We start from the raw sequence: 23,196 nt of genomic DNA, 5'->3' as shown, positions 1-23,196 counted from the left end.
CATGGGAAGTGTGATTTGTAAACTGACTACACTGAAGTAATATGTAGCTAAAAAAAATAAAATCTCCTCTGTTCAAGTCCTTCACTTTCTAATTTCTATAAATTCTAGGTTTTCCATAAAAGTTGGTGTTCTAAGGAATACTGAATTTGTTGGGCAAAGCAAGCAGTAGCCAGAGCAGTTTTGCTTACAAGGCTAATAAGTTGTGCCACGAAGGCAGGTTTGTAGTGCTTCTGCCACACAGTGTTCAGAGGAGGAACACAAAGAAAATCTGCAGTTTAAATTAGTTTTGGGGTTATTTAAAAAAATTCTAAGCATGGACATTTTATCTTGCACGCTGATGGCAATGGCTTTAAAGAGGGAAATCTTTTTGGCACAGACCAGGTGATGCTGTAGATGCTGCTGGCCAGGAAGAGTGACAACATCTCGTGCTCTAGCAGAGCGCTGTGCAGGCATGCTCTCAGCAAACAGATGAGGATGAAGGAGGGGGAAAAAACCCTCACAAACTCTTATATTCTTTTATTGATCATTCATCACTCAAGAAATTGGTTGGTATGACAACCAGACATGAATGTCTCAGCTGACACGTACCCAGTGGTGTTTTCACAGGAATGGGCACATGATAAACCTGGGCAACCGAGGAGGGGGGGACTGGGCAAACCTTGTGTGTCTTCATGGAAACTGAAGCACAGAGCGAGAGCAGAACTTGCCAATAGTGATTTTCAAGCCAGGAGTTCTGGTAAATAACCCCCAAATCTTGTGACTTCACCCCAGGAGATAAAGCATTACATTCAGGTCCTTTGAGAAGACTGGATGACCATGAAGCTGATAACAGTAAATATAATTTCACTCAGAGAGATTACACTTCTAAACCAACTCTAATTAAAATACTTACGTTTCAGGGACATAAAGAGCAGCAAGCATTTTGAACAACCAAAACAAGATTGGTCTAAATCAACTTTTCTCTTAGTGTTTTGCCTTCTTGCACTGTATTCTGTAGCATTTCCTCCCTAGGTCCTACCTGACTTATCTTACAACCACTCAGGACTACTCAGTGGATCAGTGGAGATAAAGTACATTTCTGTATTTCCATGAAGGGATGATTCTCTGACCTTCATTTTCTCAATCCAGAGCAACAAATTCCACATGTTCTGACTTACTTATGATTTTTTTTAATGTGTTTATATTACAGAGTGGACCCTACAATGTAGGTAGATTTAAGTACCCAGTTCACAGAACTAGAGCCTAAGATCATGCTGCTGTATATGCACCTTCAAATGCACACCTTGGTATTGTTTACATCTAGCTAATAATATATATATAATTCATTCCTTCCCACAGCAACAGTGGAAACTGTCTTATCTATGTCACCTTCAACATGGAGATTCAGATGTTCCTCTGCCTTTGAAGGTAAATCTTAAGTGGCATCACCACTCTCCAGCCATAAAGTAGCGATCTCTTATGTAGGGAGGATCCTACCACAACCATCTGAGATCACACGTTTCCAAGAACCAATTTCCTGAAAGCACTGAACAAGTTTGGGAGCAAAGCATCAGCTGGTATCAGTTGATGAGCTGCAGGAGCATCAAGGTAATTGCGCCGCTTTCTACTAGCTGAGAATCTTCCTCATAATTTAATGTACGTCAGCACGGATCGATATAACTGGTGGTGTCACTGTGCGTAATTGATCAGTCTAAGTAGCTGCAGAGTTTGATTTTGTGTGGTACACAGATGGGCTAAAGGGAAGATTGTGTGTGTACATGGAAAATAAAGCCTTCAGAAGTTGTTAAATGCAAAGACACCGCTTTACCATGTGCTGAAATGTTACTTTGATATAGGCTGTCCATAACGGTATTTTTTTTCTTACCATATATGTAGGAAACTCCAACAAGCTCAAAAATGGCAATGATGACAAGAGAATAGGAAGCTGCATAAGTGTCCACAAGCTGTAACATATACATTCCACCCTAAAGAGGGAAAAAAAAATATATATATATAAAAGAGCGTATAGCTGGTGTCTCTTTTCATATGGGTGTATCAAGAAAAGTGTGGACAGCAGGTCAAGAGAGGTTATCCTCCCCCTCTACTCTGCACTGGTGAGGCTTTATCTGAAATACTGTGAGGAGTTCCATGCTCCCGGTTCAAGAAGGACAGGGAGCTACTGGAGAGGGCACAAAAAAAGGGCTATGAAGACAATTAGGGGACTAGAGCATCTCCGTTATGAAGAGAGGTTGAAGGACTTGGGACATTTTAGCCTGAAGTAAAGAGAACTGGGGGAGGGGCAGGTGGTATATCTTAATGCTTATAAATTTATATTTGAGGGGTGGGTGTCAGGAGGATGGGGACAGTCTTTTTTCAGTGGTGCCCAGTGACAGAACTAGAGGCAATGGACACAAAGTTGAATATATGAAGTTCCAGCTAAACATGAGGAGCAACTTCTTTACTGTGAGGGTGACAAGGCACTGGCACAGACTGCCCAGCAAGGCTGGGGACTCTCCAACTCTGGAGACATTCAAAACCTGCCTGGATGCTGTCCTGTGCAGCCTGCTGTAGGTGATCCTGCTTTGGCAGGGGGGTCGGACTAGATGATCTCCAGAGGTGATCTATGATTCTGTGATTCTGTGACTCTGACAGCAAGGTAGGCAAAATGGGCATGAGCAGGACCTGGGATTCTATCCCAGGTAAGCATCCAAACCCTAACCAGACACAGACTCATGCTGCACTATGGTTTCTTCCTTCTGGCTGAATGAAAATCAAGTCCAAGAAGGAAAAAAGCAGACCACCACCTGAGTCTGGTAATTATCACACACTGGGAAGACACTGGTTTCAGTACTTTCAGATTAAGGACAGAACCATGACCAGACCTTCTGCCAGCATTCTCTAACCACTTAATACTATGTCAAAAGCAAAATTACGACCGAAATCAGTAATACTGCAATAGGCAGTTCATCTCTTTGGAAAGGATACAGTGCCCTGTCTTCAGGGCAGCGGTTAAACAGCGTAATTCAAGTGAAGGGAGCACTGAATCCATCCAAGGCTTTAGAACAGCAAAGTTGGGCTGGCAGGTGATGAGGGGAAGGGAAATAAAGCAAAAGGGGGGGATAGGATGAATAAAATAGTAAAATAGATTTTGTGCATCTCCTCTCAGAATTGCTGAGAGTTTATAATGCTGGAGGAATTAATGGACAAAAGACACTGAAGGCTATTAACAGCTCATAAACATTTCATTATTAATTCCAGTTTGCCAAGACTGTGATGTATTTAATCTGGGAGGGGAAGCACCCAAAACAGGTGTCATGATTATAGGACACTTAAACATAATTTTAAAAAAAATTTTTAGATGACTACATAGCTTACCTGACTACTTTGGAGATGTTTGGCTAGGGATAAAAGTCTGATTTCTCAGAAATATTTGAACAGCAAAGACTTTTAAATATATCTCAGAGCATCCATTAAAAAAATAACCAACCAAACCAAAGATTTTCGGGCTCACCTGACATCTTTGCACATGCAGCAGAATTCAGCTTATTCTGCAACTTGTGCAGGAGGAGAACGGCCACCAGAGGGGGGTTGGGGACAGACAGCGATGCTCACAGACAATATTATTACCTGAGTGATCATAGGAAATCCCATGATGAAGAAGGAGATGCAGCACCCAAGAGTGAACAGCGCCTTGTGCGTCCGTAAGTATTTGGGGAACTCATCCGAAACAGAGGTCACTATAGTCTCGATAGTGGCAAACTGAAAGACAAAGTAAAAGGCTTCACTTCAGCATGCAGAACGTGTGCGAAGTGGTCCAATGGGGTGTACTGGAGTACAAGAGAAGGAATTTCAACTCCCAGGTGTTAAATGCTCAGGTGTCAATGCCAAAGCTTCACCCAAATGATTTTGGCATCGATGGCCTTCATTTACTCATTTTTTTGCCAAGCAACTCACTGGCCACATGGAAGATAGCACATAATCCCACAGTCCTCCACACAAATCAATTGGAAAAGCAAGAGGAAAAGAAGGGGAAACAAAAGCAGTTTACCATAGTGTCCAATCCAAGAGTCAGCAGCATCAAAAAGAAGATTATAGCCCAGAACGGAGAGAGGGGAAGCCGAGTTAAGGCTTCTGGGTAAACCACGAAAGCAATTCCAGGGCCTAGAAATGAGAAAAACAGAGGCTGTGACGTCTTGCTTCGCATTGCTGAATTGCATTACTGCCACTGACTGACTGGAAAAGAGGGGGATGCCAAGAGTTATGCTTCAAACTATGACACAGTATTACTTTTCCTGGTAAAAGTAGAGAAGATCAGATTCAGTCTCTCCTGTTTACAGAAAGGTTAAACCATGGCAGAATTCCCTCACGTGATTAATTTCTGTCTTGACTGTAAGTTTCAAAACCCTCATACTCTCCTACTTTCCAAGCTGCTGAGTACATATTTAACCAGAATACCAATACACTGACCCAAATATAAAAAATAAACAAAAATCCTGTACTGCAGCTATGTTTCCTTCCTGCTCTGAGACCAAATTCCTGCCACTGTCCCTGCCAATTAGCAACCCAGTCTTAGATGACCATAGCAATCACCCACACCTCAGTACTGCAAGGATGAACAGCAAAGAAAATGCTCTCCTTTACCTCATCAGTACACACAAATGAGCAAGGGAGACTGCAACAATAAATGCACAGAGCTGAAACCAGACACAAGGTGGTAACTACTGTGAATCTAACAAAATCCATAAGAAATTCTGGAATAACACACAGCAGAAAAAATACAGAGGTAGTGTTCTTAAAGCCTTAACTAGGAATTTTCCTTTCTTTGATATCTTGGGCTATAATTATTTTTTTCACTGTAAAGAAAAAAGTGTTTGTAAAAGTATGCTCAGATTTGCTCAGGAAAAAGGACTGCAGGAATGTGGTGGTAGCATTACAGCGGATGGCACTTCTTCTCTATCCATCCCAAGCTAAAAGAATGCCAACTTCAAATGCTCTGAAGGATGTTTCCTGTCAGGCAAGACACAGCTAAGAGCCAAGCTGTGACAATTCCATGAATCATGCCACAAGAAGGAGCTCCAAACTCACACTTGTCCTGGCCATTTCTAATTGGGATGATCAGATCCCATTTCTTATGACTGCCTATACTGCTCCTGTAATACTGTAACGCTGAGAAAAAACCCATATAGTTTTAGCAGCATGTGAAATAATCTCCAGAGACAATTTGTGAGGTGTATAGAGTTCCTTCTGAAAAAAAAAGACGAAGATTTCACAACATTGCAAAAAAAAAAAACCCCAAAAATCCCAAAAAGCAAACAAAAAAAACCCCACCAAACACAAACAAGAAAAGAAACCCACTGCAGTGACTCAGTAAGTGCCACTGCCTTGACAATGTGCTGCAGAAAAATGGCTTTTGGGAATAGGAAGGTGTGCATAGAACTGCTGTGCATTCACAACTGTGTGCTTTCACCTCTTGATTAAAGGTTTCTTCTTGACTGTCAGAGATAAGGGCTCTGTATGCACTAGCTTCCTGCATGTAGAAGTTTAATTAAAGTCTTGGACTAATAAGTACCCAATTAATCACACTTTTAGGGAAAGTTTAATTATAGAATAGGAAAGTGCACACCTCTCCATCATGGCTCCTCATAACTCTCCAAGATATCACATGCCAGGGAGCATCCAAGCAGAGATAAACAGTCACAGAGAGGCTGGCTCTCATCCTCTCCATCTTCAGAGCTTTAGAGGGATATGAACTCTTTCTAAAGGCCAGTTAAAGCCAGGAAAACTTCAAAGGTTTTATATACATTTAAACAAAAAGAGTCAAATGACCCAGAACTTTAATTTTAAACTACAGAAATATTCAAACTGAGAGAGTCAAATGAAAATAGATTGTTCTGTCTTTCCCCCCATGGAAGTGTTTGATTTGTTCACCAGGTGCATGAGTTTTTCCCAAAAGATTCTAAATGAGAAAAAAAAATCACTTTCCTCAGTGAGAAAAAAAAATCCCTTTCCATTTCTATAAACAATTTCACTCAAGGTTTGAATGGAGATCATCATTGGGTTTGCCATTTTCTCCTTCATTGAAAAAAGAAATACAACTTTAGATTAAAGACAAGGATAGGCAGAGACTCTTCACCCCAGTCACTGAATCTGCTTGTAAATACTGTTAATTGGATGTGCTAACTCAGTCTGCGATTATCCTTAATCTTCACTATTTTCTGACCGTACTGTCATCTTCAATTACGTGACTGAACTTTGTCAGAGCGAGCAGTGAAGCCTCACCCTCGTGAAATACTGTTACACGGCCTAAATGGGCTCTTACAAATGCACTGACAGCCCTACGATGAGATTGTCTTGCGACAGCTTCTTTCCACATCCCCTGGAACAGCTGCTGAAACATCTGGGAAGAGAGAGCTCCAGCCTGTGCCTACTCACTCTCACAAAGACCACCAACAAGGACTCAGCAGAAAAGGGTTAAGAGACAGAAAAGAAGGTTAAAATGGGATCTTATTAATGTTTATAAATATCTCAAGTGTGGGACAGGGGGAAATGGCCAGCCTCTTCTCAGTGGTCTGTGGGGACAGAACAAGGGGCGATGGGCTCATGTTGGAGCACAGGAAGTTCCACACCAATCTAGGGAAGAACTTTTTCCCAGTGAGGGTGACAGAGCCCTGGGACAGGCTGCCCAGGGGGGTGTGGAGTCCCCTTCTCTGGAGATGTTCAAGCCCCGTCTGGACGCCTCCCTGTGCGACCTGTCCTAGGGACCCTGCTTTGGCAGGGGGGTTGGACCTGATGATCTCTGGAGGTCCCTTCCAACCCCTACAATTCTGTGATTCTGTGAAAGGGATTGCCATCCACTGTGCTAAATATTGTGCCATCTCCAGTGACATGAACCAGCTGGACCACGCGTTTCCTCCACCACCCTTAACAGCTACACCTCTCCATCCTCCTTCTGCCCATCCCTTCGGAGCTTCCCCTGCAGCTTCACTCAGGCACAGCTTCTTTGAGTAGGATTTGAACTGAACTGTTTACAATAATCTGAGTGACTGCAGTGAGATTTGGATTTCAGGGCTGGGTATTTTGCTTGTTATTTGGTTTAGGGTGGAGGTAAAACAGAAAGATTAATGGAAACACTACCCCTAAAACACCTGGCCTCACGGGGAGTTTTTCAAACGTAATGGTCTAATCCTGACAGAAAATGGGGACAAGAAAGGAACTCTTCTGGTCACACTTACCTGACTGGCAGACCAAAAAGTAGAGACAAAAAACTGAAGACAGAATTGACATTATGTGCAGTTTACCTTACTATTCACTATCAAGAAACAGTTTGCCAGCTGACCATCCTATGAGATTCTCCTCTCAGCCCCTCCAGCTCAATCTACAGCCCGGTTAGCACCTCATCACAGCACGGATCAGCCGGTGCAGGTCCCAGACTAGCTAACACCTTGTGACTGAACCACAGCTCACAAGCTTCCTCTCACCTCAACATCTGGGCTGCCACGTACCAACCAAGGGAGCTGCAGAAACTGCGTGTGATCCAGCAGCTTCAGTTGCATCTCTGAGGTCAGAAGTACTGCAAAGTCTGCAGGATTATCCATGTTTCAGTTTACAGAGAAGGAAAAAGCAAAAGGAAACTAGGAGCCTTTTCTTTCTTAGCCAGCAGCAAGATCTTGTTCTCTTCTCTGTTCTCCTCTTTTAACCTGTAATATCTGAATGCTTCACCTGCTTCACTGGTTCCTGTTCCAGTTCTGTGTCCCCAGTTCATGCTGGCCGTTTTCCACTCCGCTCCCGCAGCACTGTTAAGTGCACATTCCCTTCCTACCCAAGCTGCCCGGAAGGACCTATCAGCATCACCATACAGAACACACGGAAACTTGTTTTGACTTCCATCCCCTATTACCAACTCACTGCTGCTATGTCTGAATGCTCAGACAGGTGCCTTCAGCTACACAGAGCAGCTTGTGGCATCGTATTTATCCTCACTACAAACCTGTGTGGAAAATGTTTAGTGTCTTCACATTAATGCAGACAATGAGGACACGTTACCTACGTGACTTTCACTTTTTTCACTCTTCGGTCCTTCTCCCGTTCAGAGCCTCCTCCCAGCCCATGACAGCACAGCACAAGAGGAGATGCCATGGGGAGCCATCCCCATGTCTCACAGAGAAGCTATTAATCAGTTCCCTTCAGCACTGGGAAATGACTGTATCTGCACTGAAAGCTGATACAATTCACTCAGCACCCTCATGTGCTCAGGGGAACAGCTGTGGGGGGGATCGTAAACATGGCACTACAAAGTTATTACCAATCTGTCTTCTTAACACAGTTTGAAATTAACATAAAGAACTGGGGGCTGGTTGGCTTAGAGGCAAAGTGCTGCACATTGCACAGAAAATGTAGAACTAGACTATGGTAACAATAGTCCCTCTATAATCCCATCAGGTTTTAGAACCCTTTAAACTTCTCTGATCTTACCCTGAAAGCTCTTCCCTTCCTATCTCCCTCATCCCAAACCACACACAACAGCACCATCTCCTCCACCAGTCCCACTCTTCTGACTCACATTCAGCTCTACCAGTTAAGATCTCTCAGATCCCCACTTGTAGCCATCTCGCTTCACTAACCGAGATCATCTAATCCAGAGAAATATTTTACTTCTCCATGGAGGCAGCTCCTTGGTCATGACAGTTCACAAGCTCAATCCACCTCTCACACCATATTTCTCTCACCCCTCACATCTGAAAGACTACTTGTCCTTTCACCTGGGACTCCCAACCAACATGGACACCTTTTACCTTGAAGAGGACTTGACAAGCAGCAGTAGAGACAAACAAGAAGGCTGGTGATCATTTATACTATGTGAAGGAGACATTTCACCATAACGCCCATCAGTCATTCACATAAAGATTTAAAATGGGTCTCAGATTGTTTCCTTCTCTTACCAAATGAGCAAGAATGAATCTTTAAGTAATATTTCAACTTCCCAGTGTACCTTCTCCCACACAGCAATGCCTAATCTTGAAGCCATTATTCCCACCTCCAGTGCCAATGTCATCATTAACAATAGAGCTGAATGTGTCACCAAGTGCCTAAGTGATGAAACAGCAGCATACCCTACCTTGGTCTGCCACAGCTTCAATATTCACTTTGAGCTCATTTGCCATGAAGCCAATAACTGAGAAGATGACAAAGCCTGCGAATATACTGGTGGCACTGTTGGTACATGTGACTATCAATGTATCCCTGAAAAGACAAGACAAGAAGCCACATCACCTTGTTGTAGTACATGTGGGGAAAGAAAGGGTTTGTACACAGTTAAGGAGTCTCTCTCATGAGCACACACATCCTGTGGCAGCACAGACGAATGAACACTTTTATGTGCATCAGGTACATATGATGCTGATCAGAGGTGACAGACGTCTCCACAATAGCACCAGGAATCAGCTGTGCAATCTTCCATCATCCATGTGCTTTACAGAAAGCCACAGACAAAGCAGGAGGATGAGTATTTCTGCTCTTGGCATCTCCAAAGAAGGTAGCAATGATGACATCATTTGTAATGTGCTGTTTTACTCTTTGCCTTAGGTGGGTATCTGCTCACCATATTACATATGGACTAACTGCCACTGCCCAGGCAAGATTTTTGTCCTGCATCTTTCTTGTATTTATACACAAAATTTCAGGGTTAAGCTTTCTGTGCCTTGCAGCCCTCCAACATCTGCCTGTCTGTAGAAGATTCCCTGGTACAATTTCCCTCTTGTTAAGGGAATCTCAAGAAATCCATACCTGAATGTCATACTGTACTGTGTAAGTACACAACTCGACAGATAACCATTTCTCATGATCCCCATCCATCATTATTACATCCCTGATGGGAATTTTATTTTTTCTTCACAACATATGTGTACAGAAGACTCCCCTTTAAACTGCTACAACTTGGGAGCAAACCAAGTCACTTTAAACGTGGTTGGTTCTTTTCTAAGTTGGCTGAAATTGCTTATTCCTACTGCTTTTTGTTTGCCAGGAACTAAATGAAATGCAGCATGGAAAGCTGTCAAAAACTCAGTGAGCTGGCAGTCTTCTAGAATCTCTACCAGAGCATCTCATAACAGGAATGATTAGGTTAATTATTCAGGTCAACAGGGAAAAAATAAATTACAGTGTTCTGTTTGGGATCACTATGTGTTAAAATCTTCTCCCAAAACCCAGGTAAGTTTTAAGTGAAATATTTTAAGTATGCACTGTGAAGTGATTTTATGCAAATTCTCTGCAACTACAGATTATTATGTTTAAAACAAATATCTAACCGAAAACTACAATTTTATCTGCAGTATCAGAATGTAATTAATAAAGGAATTGAAAAAGAAAATAGTCATGCTTCATTTCAGTATTCAAGATTTGTTGTAAAATTAAAAAGAAACTAAGCTTTTCTAATTATTCCTGTTCCAGTCTCCCATATCCTTCTCTAACACAGCTAAAACATGTATTTAGTATTAAAGCTGTAGGATTTTTATACCTTATTATGCTATATTTAATTCAAAATTTTCATTAACGTTTTCCAAACTCTGCAAACCATTGCTAAATTAATGCAGGAAGCTAACATGACACAATCCCATTTTCCGCCCTGCTGCTCTGAATGTATTCATTCACCAACACACACACCAAAGAAGTCAAAGCCTAGGACAAGCACTTCATAAACAGGACCCAAAGGATTGGTGGGTGGCAATTACTGAGTACGCCACACTGTTACTTATTCATCCATATTTTAGGATAATTATACTAAATTACTTTTGAACACTAGTAGAAAATGGTTTTGAAATTCCCTTTAAAACCCTGACCTACATTTCTTTTTAAAGGTATTTCAAATACAGTAGGAGTTAGAGGATGTGGGAGTTCAAATCCCAAGGAGCATGTGCCTTCATCTCGCTTTAGCATACCCTTGGGATAGGGCATGCTGCTGGCTGTCCTGAAGCAGCACCCCTGTCTCGGCAGGAATCCATAAAGATTTGCTTCACTAGAAACAAGTTTGGCTTTAAAGACAATGAAATAGCTGTCAAGCATTCTAGAAATGCCACATGCTTTTGGTTTTACCCTCTGCAGATGTGGCATGCTTTGTCGATGAAAACCTGCACTATGCCAGCAGAACAGTGACTTTTTCCTTGCAAAAATAACTTTCAGTGATTTCAAATAAAAGCAATTTTTAATTTCACAACTGGAAATACGTCTAACAGCTACACTAAGAGTTACTGGGGGAAAGAAATAACATTTAGTGGAGAAAAGAATCTCATGTATGAAAATTGCATCTCTCACAATGGCAAACTTCAGCCTGCCCTACCCAGGGCTGTTCTTCAGCAGAGACAGCCAACTGGCACAGTTTCATACCGCTGCTCACAGCTGTTGACAGCTTCCCAGGTTGCCTTTCAACCTAAAGCTGGTGCTTCTGAAAATGAAAGGTCAATGGGAGCTATAACAAGACTACGGCTCATCTTGAGACTGGCAGATTAGGACCTGGGGAGGAGATACAATACACAAACCCAAAAAGATTATAGAAGCAAAGCAAGCAAACACCATGCACAAGAAGCAGGGACAGTCTTTCAAACCAGATTACGGCAAGTTGGAAGATAACTGGTTTGGGATGAGGCCTGTTTAATATGACTGATGAATTTTGCTCTCACATACCTGTAGCAATTATTATGGAATTTGTTGTAAGAAGAAAGAGTAATTAGACCTCCCCATGCTGCAGACAAGGAGAAGAAAATCTGAGTGGCAGCATCCTTCCAAACCTAAGTAAGATAGACAGGAGAGGAAATAGCATCGGCTTCAGGGAAGAGTGTTAGAAAGATCTACTCAACGTTACTATTAAATGTTACCATCAGGGGATTAACACGTATATAGTTTAAGTTTAGAACAACGGACATCAATAGAACATTTGAAAGCAAAATCCTGCCCCAAAACACACAATGTCCATTTGATGAGGAGTATTGTTCTTGCTGGGCCCATATAAAAAGGCAGTGTGACCTGTGCTGTATGCAGAAGGCACAAATATTCAGACTATACCTATCAGTCCAAGTACATTCAGCAAAGAAAATATAAATCAAGAGGAAAAAACTGCATCCAGTACAGATGTTTTACCTTCCAGGGGGGTTAATGATACTTTATCTTCATAAAAGTAAGAAGCTCAGTGTTATTTGGCATGCCTGAATGAGATTGCATTAAAATTAGGGGAAATTTCTAGTGTTGGGTGTATATCAAACAGCACAGGGCTATTTAGGCACAAGGGCCCAGTTTCCTTCCATCAGAAGAGACATGTTTGGCCAAGTCTCTCTTAAAATACAAGCAGCAAACCGAAACAACCCAACACAACATTGTTTGTTCTGTAACAAAGTTCTTCAAAGCCTTAAGTGCAATTACATGAAGCATTTCTAAATTGCCTGAATTCTAAAGGAGCTGGACTTACTTGTCACTTGCAAAATGTTGGAAGCACCGCTAGTTCTGTTTACTACCTTCCCTACAAAGTCCAATTTTCCCCCCAAGTCTACAGCTTGAAAACAGAAGCTTGCCTGAATGTTATTGAATACTTACCCAGGATTACACAGATAGTGTATTCAGACAGCCCCATTTTGCAAAAGGCTGCAGCTCTCCACCTCCTTTATTGCACAATGTGGGATCCAAAAATGCTCATATTTAATGCAGTATTACTTTCTGTACTGTTTGCAAAAGATTTAATACTCCCATCACCAAAGGATCAAACTGCCCATTATTGCAGAGGATATTAAGGACATTAAGATGTGTGCAATTGTTTTCATTTTAATTATCAATCTATCCTTGTGATATCACCACAGGGGAAAAAATTCTTAGGAGGGAAAAAAACCCAAAACCAAGCAGTAAATATCATAAAGTGTTCTTAAAAATGTCTCTTAAATTTCTAAAGAAAATAGTCTGAATTGTGACACTTAGCTTCAGTTGACTCTCCAGATTCCTGCTTCAAGACACTTAAGACCAACACACGGGAGCTCATGGTCTGTGTCAGGCAAATACATGATCTGTGGATGGATTTACACCTTCACAGACCCAAATCCCCACATATTTTTGGAAAATGCTTAACTAGATTCATTGTCAACAAATGACTTTCCAGAAATCAACTGAAATCCTGAGTGAGGCAGCAGAGCTGAAGCTTCATGTCATACAGTCAACACTTAAAGAGCAAAGCCAAGTGCCAAGCCCGTTAATTCTGTCCTCTCCTTGCAGCCTCACTCCTTACACTGCAGGTAGGACAATCACCATGGCTGTCCTGGGTCAGTACCTGCACTGCCAGGGAGTTAGATTAGGGTGTGTAATTCGATTTAGTTTCATCTAATGCCTCGGATGCATTATTCAGAACAATCTTTGGTCAAAATAAGCAGGTGACCTACTGGGAGCATTTCTCAAGGGGGAAGTTGAATATGTTTCCTATTAAAATCTTCTTGTGTTTGTTCAAATCAAAGCAGCACCCAGGAGACAGCAGTGCACGACAAGTCCATACTTCCTTTTTAATTCCCTGTTTGCCAAATGCACTGTCGCAGTTTTGCATAGCTGGGTCCTGAGAGAGAGACCAGGGGCTGCAGAAGATGGCTGCTGGAATTCTCTGCCAGCCCCCAAAAATGTAAGCATCAGGCAATTCAAGGCCAAAGCTGCGGCTAGAGACAGTCACAGCACCTCTGTGAATCACATATAGGAGAAAAAAACCCGGCAGCAGTTGCATTTTGCCACCGGAGAAGGGAGTGAGAAGATGTAACGAGCTGTGCAGACAGCAAGGCCGGAGAAGGGCGGGGGAGGAGGCGGCCCAGGTGCCAGAGAGAAAGATGCCCCTGCAGCCCATGGAGAAACCCATGGAAAAGGCCAAGACCCCACCTGCAGCCCGTGGAGGGGCTCCATGCTGGATGGAGCAGGTGGAGACATAGAGAAGACACTGTGACCCTACGTTGGAACAAGCCCCTGCCAGCACTGGCAGCCATGAGGAGAATCAGAGACACAGAAATGAGAGAAAGATTTGTGTCGGAACAGGTTTGCTGGGGGAGGCTTGGAATCCCGTGGAGGACTGGGACTGAGAGACACTGTGATAAAGAGATAAAGCCCTGTGGGAAAGGACTCACGTTGGAGAAGTTCGTGGAGGACTCTCTCCCGTGGGTGAGACCCCACGGTGCAGCAGGGGGAGGGTGTGGAATGAATGCCCCACCACCCACCTGGCCGAGAAGGAAACCAACTTGTGAGGGACTGACCCAAGCCCCCATCTCCCAGTCCCTGCCCCCCTGTGCTGCCACCGGGGGAAAGAAGGGAGTGAAATCATGACTAGAGTGAAGTCTGCTAAGAAGGGAGCAGGGAGGGAGGTTAGAGGTGTTTTAAGATCTGGAAAAGGAAAACAGCTTACGAAGAAGTAACCGAGAACCCCATTTTTCCCAGTCCCTGCCCCCCCTGTGCTGCGAGCAGGGGGAAGAAGGGAGCAAAATTCTGACTAAAGTCTGCTAAGAATGGAGTGGTGGAGGGAAAGTGTTTTAAGATCTGGTTGTGTTTGGTTTAAGATTTGGTCTCACTTCCAACTCTGGTTTCACTGTTCTTTGTAGTGTAGTGTAATAAATTAGGTAGTTTCTCTCTTCACTCTGTGTTGAGTCTGTTTTGCCCATGTTATTGCTGACAGAATGATCTCTCCCTGTCCTTATTTTGTCTCCTGAGCCTCTTAATATGTATTTTCTCCCCTGTCCAACTAAGAAGGGCAGTAATAGACTGACTTTGGTGGGTGTCTGGCCTCCAGCCAGGGCTAAACCACCACATGCACTTACTCCAATTTGAAGTAAATATTGTGCCTATAATAACGCATGCAAAAAAGGGGACATGGACACAACCAACCATTGCAACGACGCTCCACATGCAGGGAAGAACAAGTTTCCATGGATGACAAACTGCCTCTGCACAAACACTTGCACCTTATATTAATAAATCTGTATGGATTAGTCACCCTAGCAGAGTTATAAGTGCAATAATGAGCCCACCATAGCATCAATTAGCTTCTCCCACTTTGGCGTGATGAAGTACCAAATTCCAGCTCCAGCTCCAGGTAGAGTTACGCCTCTTATAAGAAGGATGATGAGAACTACGTAAGGGAACGTAGCTGTAAAGTACACCACCTGGACACATCAAAACAAATAAAAATAAAAAGATTATTGAAATGGCTTATTTCGATTCCAGTACATGAAGAGGGCCTACAAGCAAGCTGGGGAGGGACTTTTTAGAAGGCATGTAGTGATAGGACAAAGGGTAGTGGTTTTAAATTAAAAGGGGATGGATTTAGATTTGATATTAGGAAGAAATTCTTCACTGTGAGGGTGGTGAGGAACTGGCACAGGCTGCCCAGGGAAGTGGTGGATATCCCCTCCCTGGAGGGTTTGGATGGGGCCTGGGGCAGCGTGGTCTAGTGAGAGGTGTCCTTGCCCATGGCAGGGGGGTTGGAAACTTGGTGATCTTTAAGGTCCCTTCCAGTCCAGATCATTCTAGGATTCTACAGTCCCTAAGATGACAGGGGAAAATAAACAACTGCTACACTTTTTGCCTGAAGAAAGCAGTTACAGAGATAATCACCAGGGGATAAAACTAGGACAACAGGGTTATTTCCCAGGAAATCTGAAATTTTACAGCTTTGCTCTTCCTGCTGCTGAAAACAGGAGTTATGTCAACAGAAACAGAGATTATACACAGAGAGGGGAAGGGAAATCAGAGAAGAAAGTCTGGAGAGGAATGATACGAATTTGCAGCTAAATGAAACTACAACTCTTGATCCTTGCCCAGAGTAATCTTTCCTTTCCTCAATGGAAAGGAAAGAAGTGATGCTTTTTCAGTACCACTTAAAGTTCTGATTTTTTTTCCTATACATTTCTCTGTATTGAACTAAGCCTAATGAATTTTTATTCCTGTTTGTACCTCTTAATAATTACATATCACCTTGAAAATATTTATGGTCCCAATATAATAATAATTAAAAAAAACCCCAACCCAACAGTCAGTGCAGTCAGTGTAACATTCCAGATAGAGCTAATCATTATGATGCCTAAATACACAAAAGAGGTTGTGTGTTTAATGTCTTAATAATTGCCTAGTACAGAGCAGAGCGCTCTCTGTGGTGAAATAAAATGGCTGGATTATGGCCAGTTAAGCTGCACACTCTACCCAAAAGCATTTCAAATCCTTTTGACATTAACCTCTGAATCTCACAGAGATCAGAATCCAATGAACTGAAGTGGCCTCTGAAACTGCGGTCCCAACTTTCCTATTTCAAGAGGTGTTTCAGGACATTGCCCCCATGAATTTCTGCACAGTGAATATCACTAACTCATCTACTCATAAATAAAGGTTTTCTACCCCTGACACCAAAGAGTCAGTACTTTTCTTGGCCACTAATACTCAAAGAAACATCTATTGCCACATCTTAACCCAAATTATCCTCCTCTACATCATCTGTTTCCTGGGTCTGGCCTTTCATGAAACAGTTTTTCCTATCACACTAAGGCAAGGGAAGGGAATGTGGGGGGGAAGATTAAATCTCAACTTTCCCTGGCACTCTTGAGTCTCTGGATTTTCTGCTAATTCCCAAGCTACCTCCCAACAGATGTTGTCAGCTTCCAGATGCAAAGGGGCAGCTTGGAATCAGAAACCCTGTGCCTAGCTCTAGTAAATTCGTAGCTGTCTCTGCCTAGCCACTTCCTTTATGCTGGAAATACTTAGTTATTTTGCCCCAGCTTTTTCATCTTTTCGGCCTACTTTTTTGTAAATAAGCTAGATTTATGCTGTGTCATCATCTAACATCACAACCTGTGTGCTAATTGCAGCAGCACTGATGGAGCAATCTCAGATGCTGCATTCCTGTGGGTTCCACACATGCATCCCCAAACCAGTGCTGCTGCTAAGGTGCATTCCTCTGCTCAGACATCAGCCCATGCCAACGAGGGGGCATGCCCCCTCTTTACATGGCTGCTAGTCAGGAGACATGGCAGAAGGACAGGGATTTGAGGGGCAAGGGAGAGAATGACAGAGAAATGGAGCAAGGAGCTGCATTGCCACAAGGAGTTTTAGATAGATGGCACACATTTGGGAACACAGGATAAACACTGTCAACTGCTCACACTCACCACGGACCAGCTTAAGTTCTGTTCTGATTTTAAAATCCATTGCTGACCATCTTAATTGACATCACAGTTTTCCCAACTCCAGTGAGGTGAGAGGTGATTGTGGAATTTCAACAAACACCACACAGAATAGGGAAGGCCGCTGAAGGCACCTTTTGCCATCCAACTGCCCATTGCAGCTTGAGGGCTCATTTTTAACTACTCAAGATTGGGGAACAAATGCTGAACCAAAATTATCTTTTTACAAATTTTGGCTAGACAGGAAAACATCCAGGAAAAAGACATTTGATTAATGCTCAGCCATTTACTGGAAATCATTTTCAGTAATTTGCTGCCTTGAACAAGAGGGCAAACCCCCCCGAAGCAGGACACTGCCTTCTTGCAAGTGTGTGACCACCAAGATCCTTTTCTTACTTTTCCTGATGACTTGATGCCTTTAGCGAGGGAGGCATATACAATCACCCAAGCTAGGAAAAGGGACAGTGCCAAAGGCCATCTAATTTCACCAGGATATTCAATCCCTGCTGAAATCTTCAATACGAAGTATCTAAAAAGAAAAAACATAAATGAATTACAGTGACTGTAGTAGCTCAGGGCAAATTCCTACAGTACTTCCTTTCACTTCAGCTTTCTCAGTGGTTTCTCTGGAAGGTTCCAGTGATTCTCACCATGTATTATTTTATTTATCTGCATTGCAGTAGTAGATAAAAACGCCAAGCGTAGGCCAACCCCCCCAGCTGTGCTAAGCACCGTAGGAACAGAACACAAATAACCCAGCACTTGTAATTTAGCTTTCACCATTCCCGTGCATAAAAACGGGTATCGTTTGCTGTCCTTAACTATTGTGTGTCTGGTCTTCCAAGCAGTGTAGTGGATTTTGGAGAAAGGCTGATGCAAGGCCTCTAAACACAGAGCCAGCTTACTTGAAGTATTCCTCACTTCCGCTGACAAACGTTTTGTTTCCCTCACTGGTGAAGTTAACCATGGTCAAGTTTGGATAGGCACTCATACAGAAAGTGGAGTTCTTGATTTGTAGTTTTGGGTGGTCACCAATAATGCAGGAATCTGAGGAGATAAGAAAACAAGAAGAGAGAAAAAAAATTACTTGTCTGGACTTTTTTTTTCCCTCCATGTTTGGGTGTAAAACGACAATGACAAGAGTTGGATCACACACACACACACGACTCGAGCTGCTGTTGTGCATTAGACTCCTGTGACACCGTGCCTGCAGAGCTGTGAGGGCCTGACAGAACCGGGGCTCGAAGCACCGCATCATTGCCGCGCCCCCCCCCCCCCCCCCCCCCCCCCACTTTCGTCCCAAATGTCTAAGGTGTAAAAAGGGATATGAGGAAGCTGAAGAACTCCTGCCCGCACCCGGGGAGCGCTCACACCCTCTCCATCTCGCAGGTCATCCCCCTTGGGGATGCTGAGGGAGTCCCGGGAGCCGCCCCCGGACGGAGGAGAAAAGGGAGGGCTGGGGGCGGGGGAGGGGGGAAGAGGAACCGCCCCCCGCTGCTTGCTCTGTTCGCTTCTGAGGTCATGGCATGTTTGGGGCCGTTTGGAAAAAGGGTTTCGGGGTTTATTTGGATAAAATAAGGCTCTCCGAATCCCAAAGAGCCGTCTTTAACAGAAACCAGCCGCAGCGTTGTGTTCTGTAGCTGCTGCCTTGCACACAGATTTTACACACACGCAAAAGGCTTTTTTTAGCGTCTTAGTTGAAAAATCTGATTTATCTTTGATGAGGAAAAGTGTAAATAAAACGGGGGGTAAATCACTTCCTCGCCTGGCTACAGTCACTCGCAGTCTCCGCTGGCATCTCCCAGGGGCGCAGCTGAGCCGGAGAAAGCTCTGGAATCCCACCACGTACACGCACGGAAAGGAGAGGGAAAGGAGAAGGGAAGGAGAGGGAAAGGAATAATAATTAAAAAAAAAAAAAAAGCCTGTCCCAGCTTACCTAACAAAAGTTTGTTTTTATCTTTACAGTCCGGCGTGTTCCACGGGTTGTTGCAGGACGCCCAAGGTAGCACAGGTACAAAGGACGCAAAAAGGTAGAAAAGTGTGTAGCACAGGATAATATTGTAATATATGGCTATTAGAACCGAGATGATCAGCATCGCAATGCCGCAGCCTGAGGGAAGAGAGAGAGCAGGAAAAGGCGATTAATCCCAGGAGGAGCAGGGGAGTCGCGGCAGGTCCCGGCGGCTGCAAAGCAAGGGCTCGGGCCGGCGCAGGTACCCAGCGCATCCCGCACCGGAAAGGGGTCCACCTGAAAGGTCCGCGCAAATTGCGCGCTAACGCTGCGGAGACACCGGCGGAGACCATCGGAAGAGCCCATAGCATGCGGATGCGCCTGCGGAGCGGGGTCGCAGGGAGGCGGCTGTGCTTAAGCCATGCAAGAGGGAGGGTGCAGGTCATGCTCCCCAAAACCGAGCCGGCTCCTGCTCCGCTCACCTTGCAAGGCGGGGATGGCTTTCCAGACCGACACGGGCCCCTGACTAGCAAACTGCCCCAGGGAGACTTCCAGGAAGAAAATAGGGATCCCAGCTAGAGCCAACATCATCAAATAGGGGATGAGAAACGCACCTTAGGGGGAGGAGGGGAAGAAAAGAGAGAACAACCTCAATCATCGCGCACGGGCGGGAGGGGCCGCTCCGCTCCATTCATCGCACCGAGGTGCTACTCGCCTCCCTCCGCGTCCCGGGGCGGATAGCCCCGCGGGGCAGCCCGCCTCCTCCCCCCTCCCCACTCCCTTAGCGGCTGCAGGCTGGGAACGGTCTCTCCTCGGGCCGAAACGGGTCCACGTCTGCCCGTGATACTGGGGGCAACTTAGTCCAGATTTGCGGCTATGGAACATTTTCGATTCGTTATCGATTTGCTATCGATTCCCGGCGTCCCCAGCCCCGACGGGGGCGGGGAGCAGCTCTCTACTTTTCCAGGCTATGCTCGAGACAATATTATCGTTAAATGAGTATTTTAATACCTCCCCCTTTAAGACTGTCTACGTGTACAAAAACCCCAAACAAATAATAATAATAATTTTACCCCACCCACCCCCTAAAACAAAACAAAAAATTCCCCTCCCTTTTTAAAGACTGATTTTGGTTTTAAATCCCTAGTTCTCTCAGCGCCTCTACACAACCGTTGTTAAGGCTCACGGCACCAAGATGCCCTGCCGAGAGCTCTGCGAAAGGGCAGGGGCTCACGGCTGCGGTACGCCGTGGCACTGGCATCCACCCGCTCCCTGCCAGTTCACAAGTCTCCTGTCTTCCTCACCTAAACTATTAACCGCAAATCCTCTCTCCCAACTTTTCTTCTCAACTGCTCTGCTGAGCGCCGCTCGCTTTATTTCAAATTATTGGGGGGGTTGGGTGAGGTTTTTTGTAGTTGTTGTTCGGGGCACTGAGAGATCTAAAAGCAATCCTCTAAACTTCCCAAAATAACGTAAGCCCTGCACTCGAGTTCAGACGCTCCCGTGTGACTTTCCCGACCAGAAAGTCCTTTGTACAATCCTCTCCTCCCTCCGCTTCACCCGCCCCACCGTTGGCGGATTCACACCCGATCGCATTTAAATTAGGCAAAGGGCGGGGCAGAGGGTGGTGGTGAGGGGTGTCCGGAGCCCTCCCTCTGTGCCCAAGTGTGATCAAGCCGGCTCTTCGCTTTCCCCCTCCTCCGGCCAGCACCGACCGCGGAGCGCCAGCTCGTAAGGAAATTTGGTCGGAGCTTTCCTGTTTTCAGAGCATCGGTAAAACCCAGACAGGCTCATCACTCACGGTCTGGATGTGCCCCCCAAACCTCGGCTCAGACCGGGGCTTGCTGCCCGGCTTTCCCTCGTGTTTCTCCCCGCTAAAAAGGGACAGGGTCGGCTCCGCCACGTACGGTACCGCAGGTAGAGAGACAGGAAAAAGCCATCATACCTCCCCCATTCTTAAAGGCCAGGTACGGGAACCTCCAGACATTGCCCAGCCCCACTGCATAACCCACCATGGAGAGGATGAAATCCAGCTTGCTAGACCAGTTCCCTCGGGCTTTATTTTCATCCCCTACATCGTCTTCCTAAAGGGGGGTGAAGGGGGTGTGAAAGACAAAGGAAAAAAAGACATCGGAAAACAGCCACTTTTGCAAACAAGCATCGCGGTGCTGCGGCTGCCGGGTGCATCAGCGGGAGACGCGGGGTCGGGGGAGTACGGGGGAACACGGGGGACCAGGGACCCTTCCCTGCAGCCCCCACCCGTCGGTGTCCGGTCTCTTTTTTTTTTTGCCAGAGAAAATGGGAGAGGGGCTTTTAAACCCTGGCGCGCTCCCAGTCTGCTCCCAAGGCAAGGGCGGCGGCAACTGCAGTCCGGGGGACTGGAGAGGGGGGTGTGTGGGGTACGTGTCAGTCCCCGCTGTCCGGGCACCCCCGCGTAGCTGGCTCCGGCGGCGGCGAAATGCGCAGGGTTTGGCTCGACGGGTCCCTTCCCAGAGACTCCGGCCACTGCAATGCGCATCTCCTGGAGACGCTGGCATCTAGATGGGGCTTCGGGGGAGTTTGGGGGATGGGGGGGAGGTGTCGTCTGGGTCCTAATTTCCGCAGCATGGGAGGTGCCATCGCCCCCTCTGTCGAGCAGAACCCCGGTGCCCTTGGACGAGTAAGGACTGGCCGCCGGTCCCCAGCAAAGCGCACAGGGGCTCAGCCCTTTCCCCCGCCGCACACAGACCGAGTAAAAAACGCTTTTACTGAATAACCACACACTCACTCCCCTTTCAGGGTAAACACAGATACGCGGGAGGGGAGAGAGAGATGGCCGGGGGTTGGCGGCGGGAAGGCGAATTCCCGGCCTCGCACCCCGCCAGCAGCAGACCCCCACCGGGCCCCGGGGCGCTGGGCCAAGGGGGGGCTCTCGGCGGCTTGTGGGGTTGGCTGATTGATTGTTTTCGCTTTAATTTTGGTTACAGGCTCCGAACAGGGCACCCCGCCGCGTCTGGCGCTGGGGGTCATGTGGGAGGGCATCACCGGGCTCCGCACACGCGTAGCGCGGGTCGGAACCGCGATACACCGTCAGGCGAGGCCCGGTGAACGCCTTGGAATTACCCGGGAACGTTCGCTTATGGTCGATACCGATGTTACGTGACTAGCACTCGCCTCAGTACAGCGCTTTACCTGCCTCCCTCTCCTTCCTCCTTTCCCCCTTCCCCGGCTAATTTGCAGCCCGATTTTAGCGCTTTAGCCCTCAAATTGGGGCTGGGGAGAGGGGAGAGGAAGGGGGGGGGGGGGGGGGGGGCAAAGGTCTCTCACTCCCGCGAACTAAAGGAGGGGGAAAGGAATCCTGTCAGGAGCCGACTTACCCCCTCCACCCTGCCAGGAAGGACAGAAGTGTTGCCATCCGTGCCCAGCACCACGGTACTCTGGCTCAAGGTCACCCAGGCGCCTTTGGCGTTGTTTCGCTCCAGCGTGCTCTTCCCAAGGGTTAGATTCGCGTCCCCGTCTGTGCTTTGCAAAGCGGGGATTTTGCAGTGAGGGATCGCAGCTTGCCCGGCGGCCCCTGCCCCAGGGGTGTGCTTGCAGGGAAAGGTTTCCACAGACTCCCTCCGGAGAGGGGAGTTGGCTTGCACCGGGGTGCTGCTGAGCTTGCAGATCCCGACTTTGGTCCTCTCAAAGTCATTTGGTTTAGCTTCTTCGGATAGAAGGGTTTTGCTGTCGTTAGAGAGCGATCGAGGAAGCCTGGCCATCGCGGCAGGGGCTTGCGATGGGGCATTCTGCGGCTCATTTTCGGGGCTGTTTCTTACGACTCCCGCACCTTCACTGGGTCCAGGAGCAACGGTTTCTGGACTGTTCACAAGCTGCTTGTTCATATCCCTTTGACTGGCGTAATCCTAAAATGACAAGGTCACATATTTTACCAAAAGGGGAAAAAGAAATTAAAAAAACCAACCCGTTGGGACTGCGGAGATCCTACAAATTCCTCTCCTGGTGCGGGCGCTAGAAATCCTGGACACAGAAGTGTTGCAGAATTTCGAGGTGCCCCGGTTCGCCTGCGTGCCCACTCACTCAGGGTTAGTATTCTGGGGGAGAAAACATGACCACAAA

General features: G+C 45.9%; 1 protein-coding gene across 1 annotated transcript in view; it reads right to left on the bottom strand.

Moving 5' to 3' along the window:
* The window catches only part of SLC6A5 (solute carrier family 6 member 5), a gene marked incomplete at both ends in the record, with an annotated part of 32,185 nt that extends 9,224 nt beyond the window's left edge, over positions 1-22,961 (bottom strand). Inside the window, 12 exons of the mRNA XM_084263820.1 lie at positions 1,865-1,964; positions 3,607-3,738; positions 4,028-4,140; positions 9,095-9,219; positions 11,656-11,759; positions 15,003-15,137; positions 17,544-17,676; positions 18,053-18,194; positions 19,084-19,257; positions 19,581-19,712; positions 21,044-21,182; positions 22,455-22,961. Coding sequence (XP_084119946.1) covers positions 1,865-1,964; positions 3,607-3,738; positions 4,028-4,140; positions 9,095-9,219; positions 11,656-11,759; positions 15,003-15,137; positions 17,544-17,676; positions 18,053-18,194; positions 19,084-19,257; positions 19,581-19,712; positions 21,044-21,182; positions 22,455-22,961 — 1,936 coding nt within the window. The remainder of the gene's footprint in view (positions 1-1,864; positions 1,965-3,606; positions 3,739-4,027; positions 4,141-9,094; positions 9,220-11,655; positions 11,760-15,002; positions 15,138-17,543; positions 17,677-18,052; positions 18,195-19,083; positions 19,258-19,580; positions 19,713-21,043; positions 21,183-22,454) is intronic.
* Between the last annotated feature and the right edge of the window lie 235 nt (positions 22,962-23,196).

Source organism: Gallinula chloropus (assembly GCF_964237585.1).
Source record: "Gallinula chloropus genome assembly, chromosome: 4".
Taxonomy (NCBI): Eukaryota; Metazoa; Chordata; class Aves; order Gruiformes; family Rallidae; genus Gallinula; species Gallinula chloropus.
The sequence above is the reverse complement of the archived record's forward strand: the minus strand, read 5'-3'. Positions and strand labels throughout refer to the sequence as shown.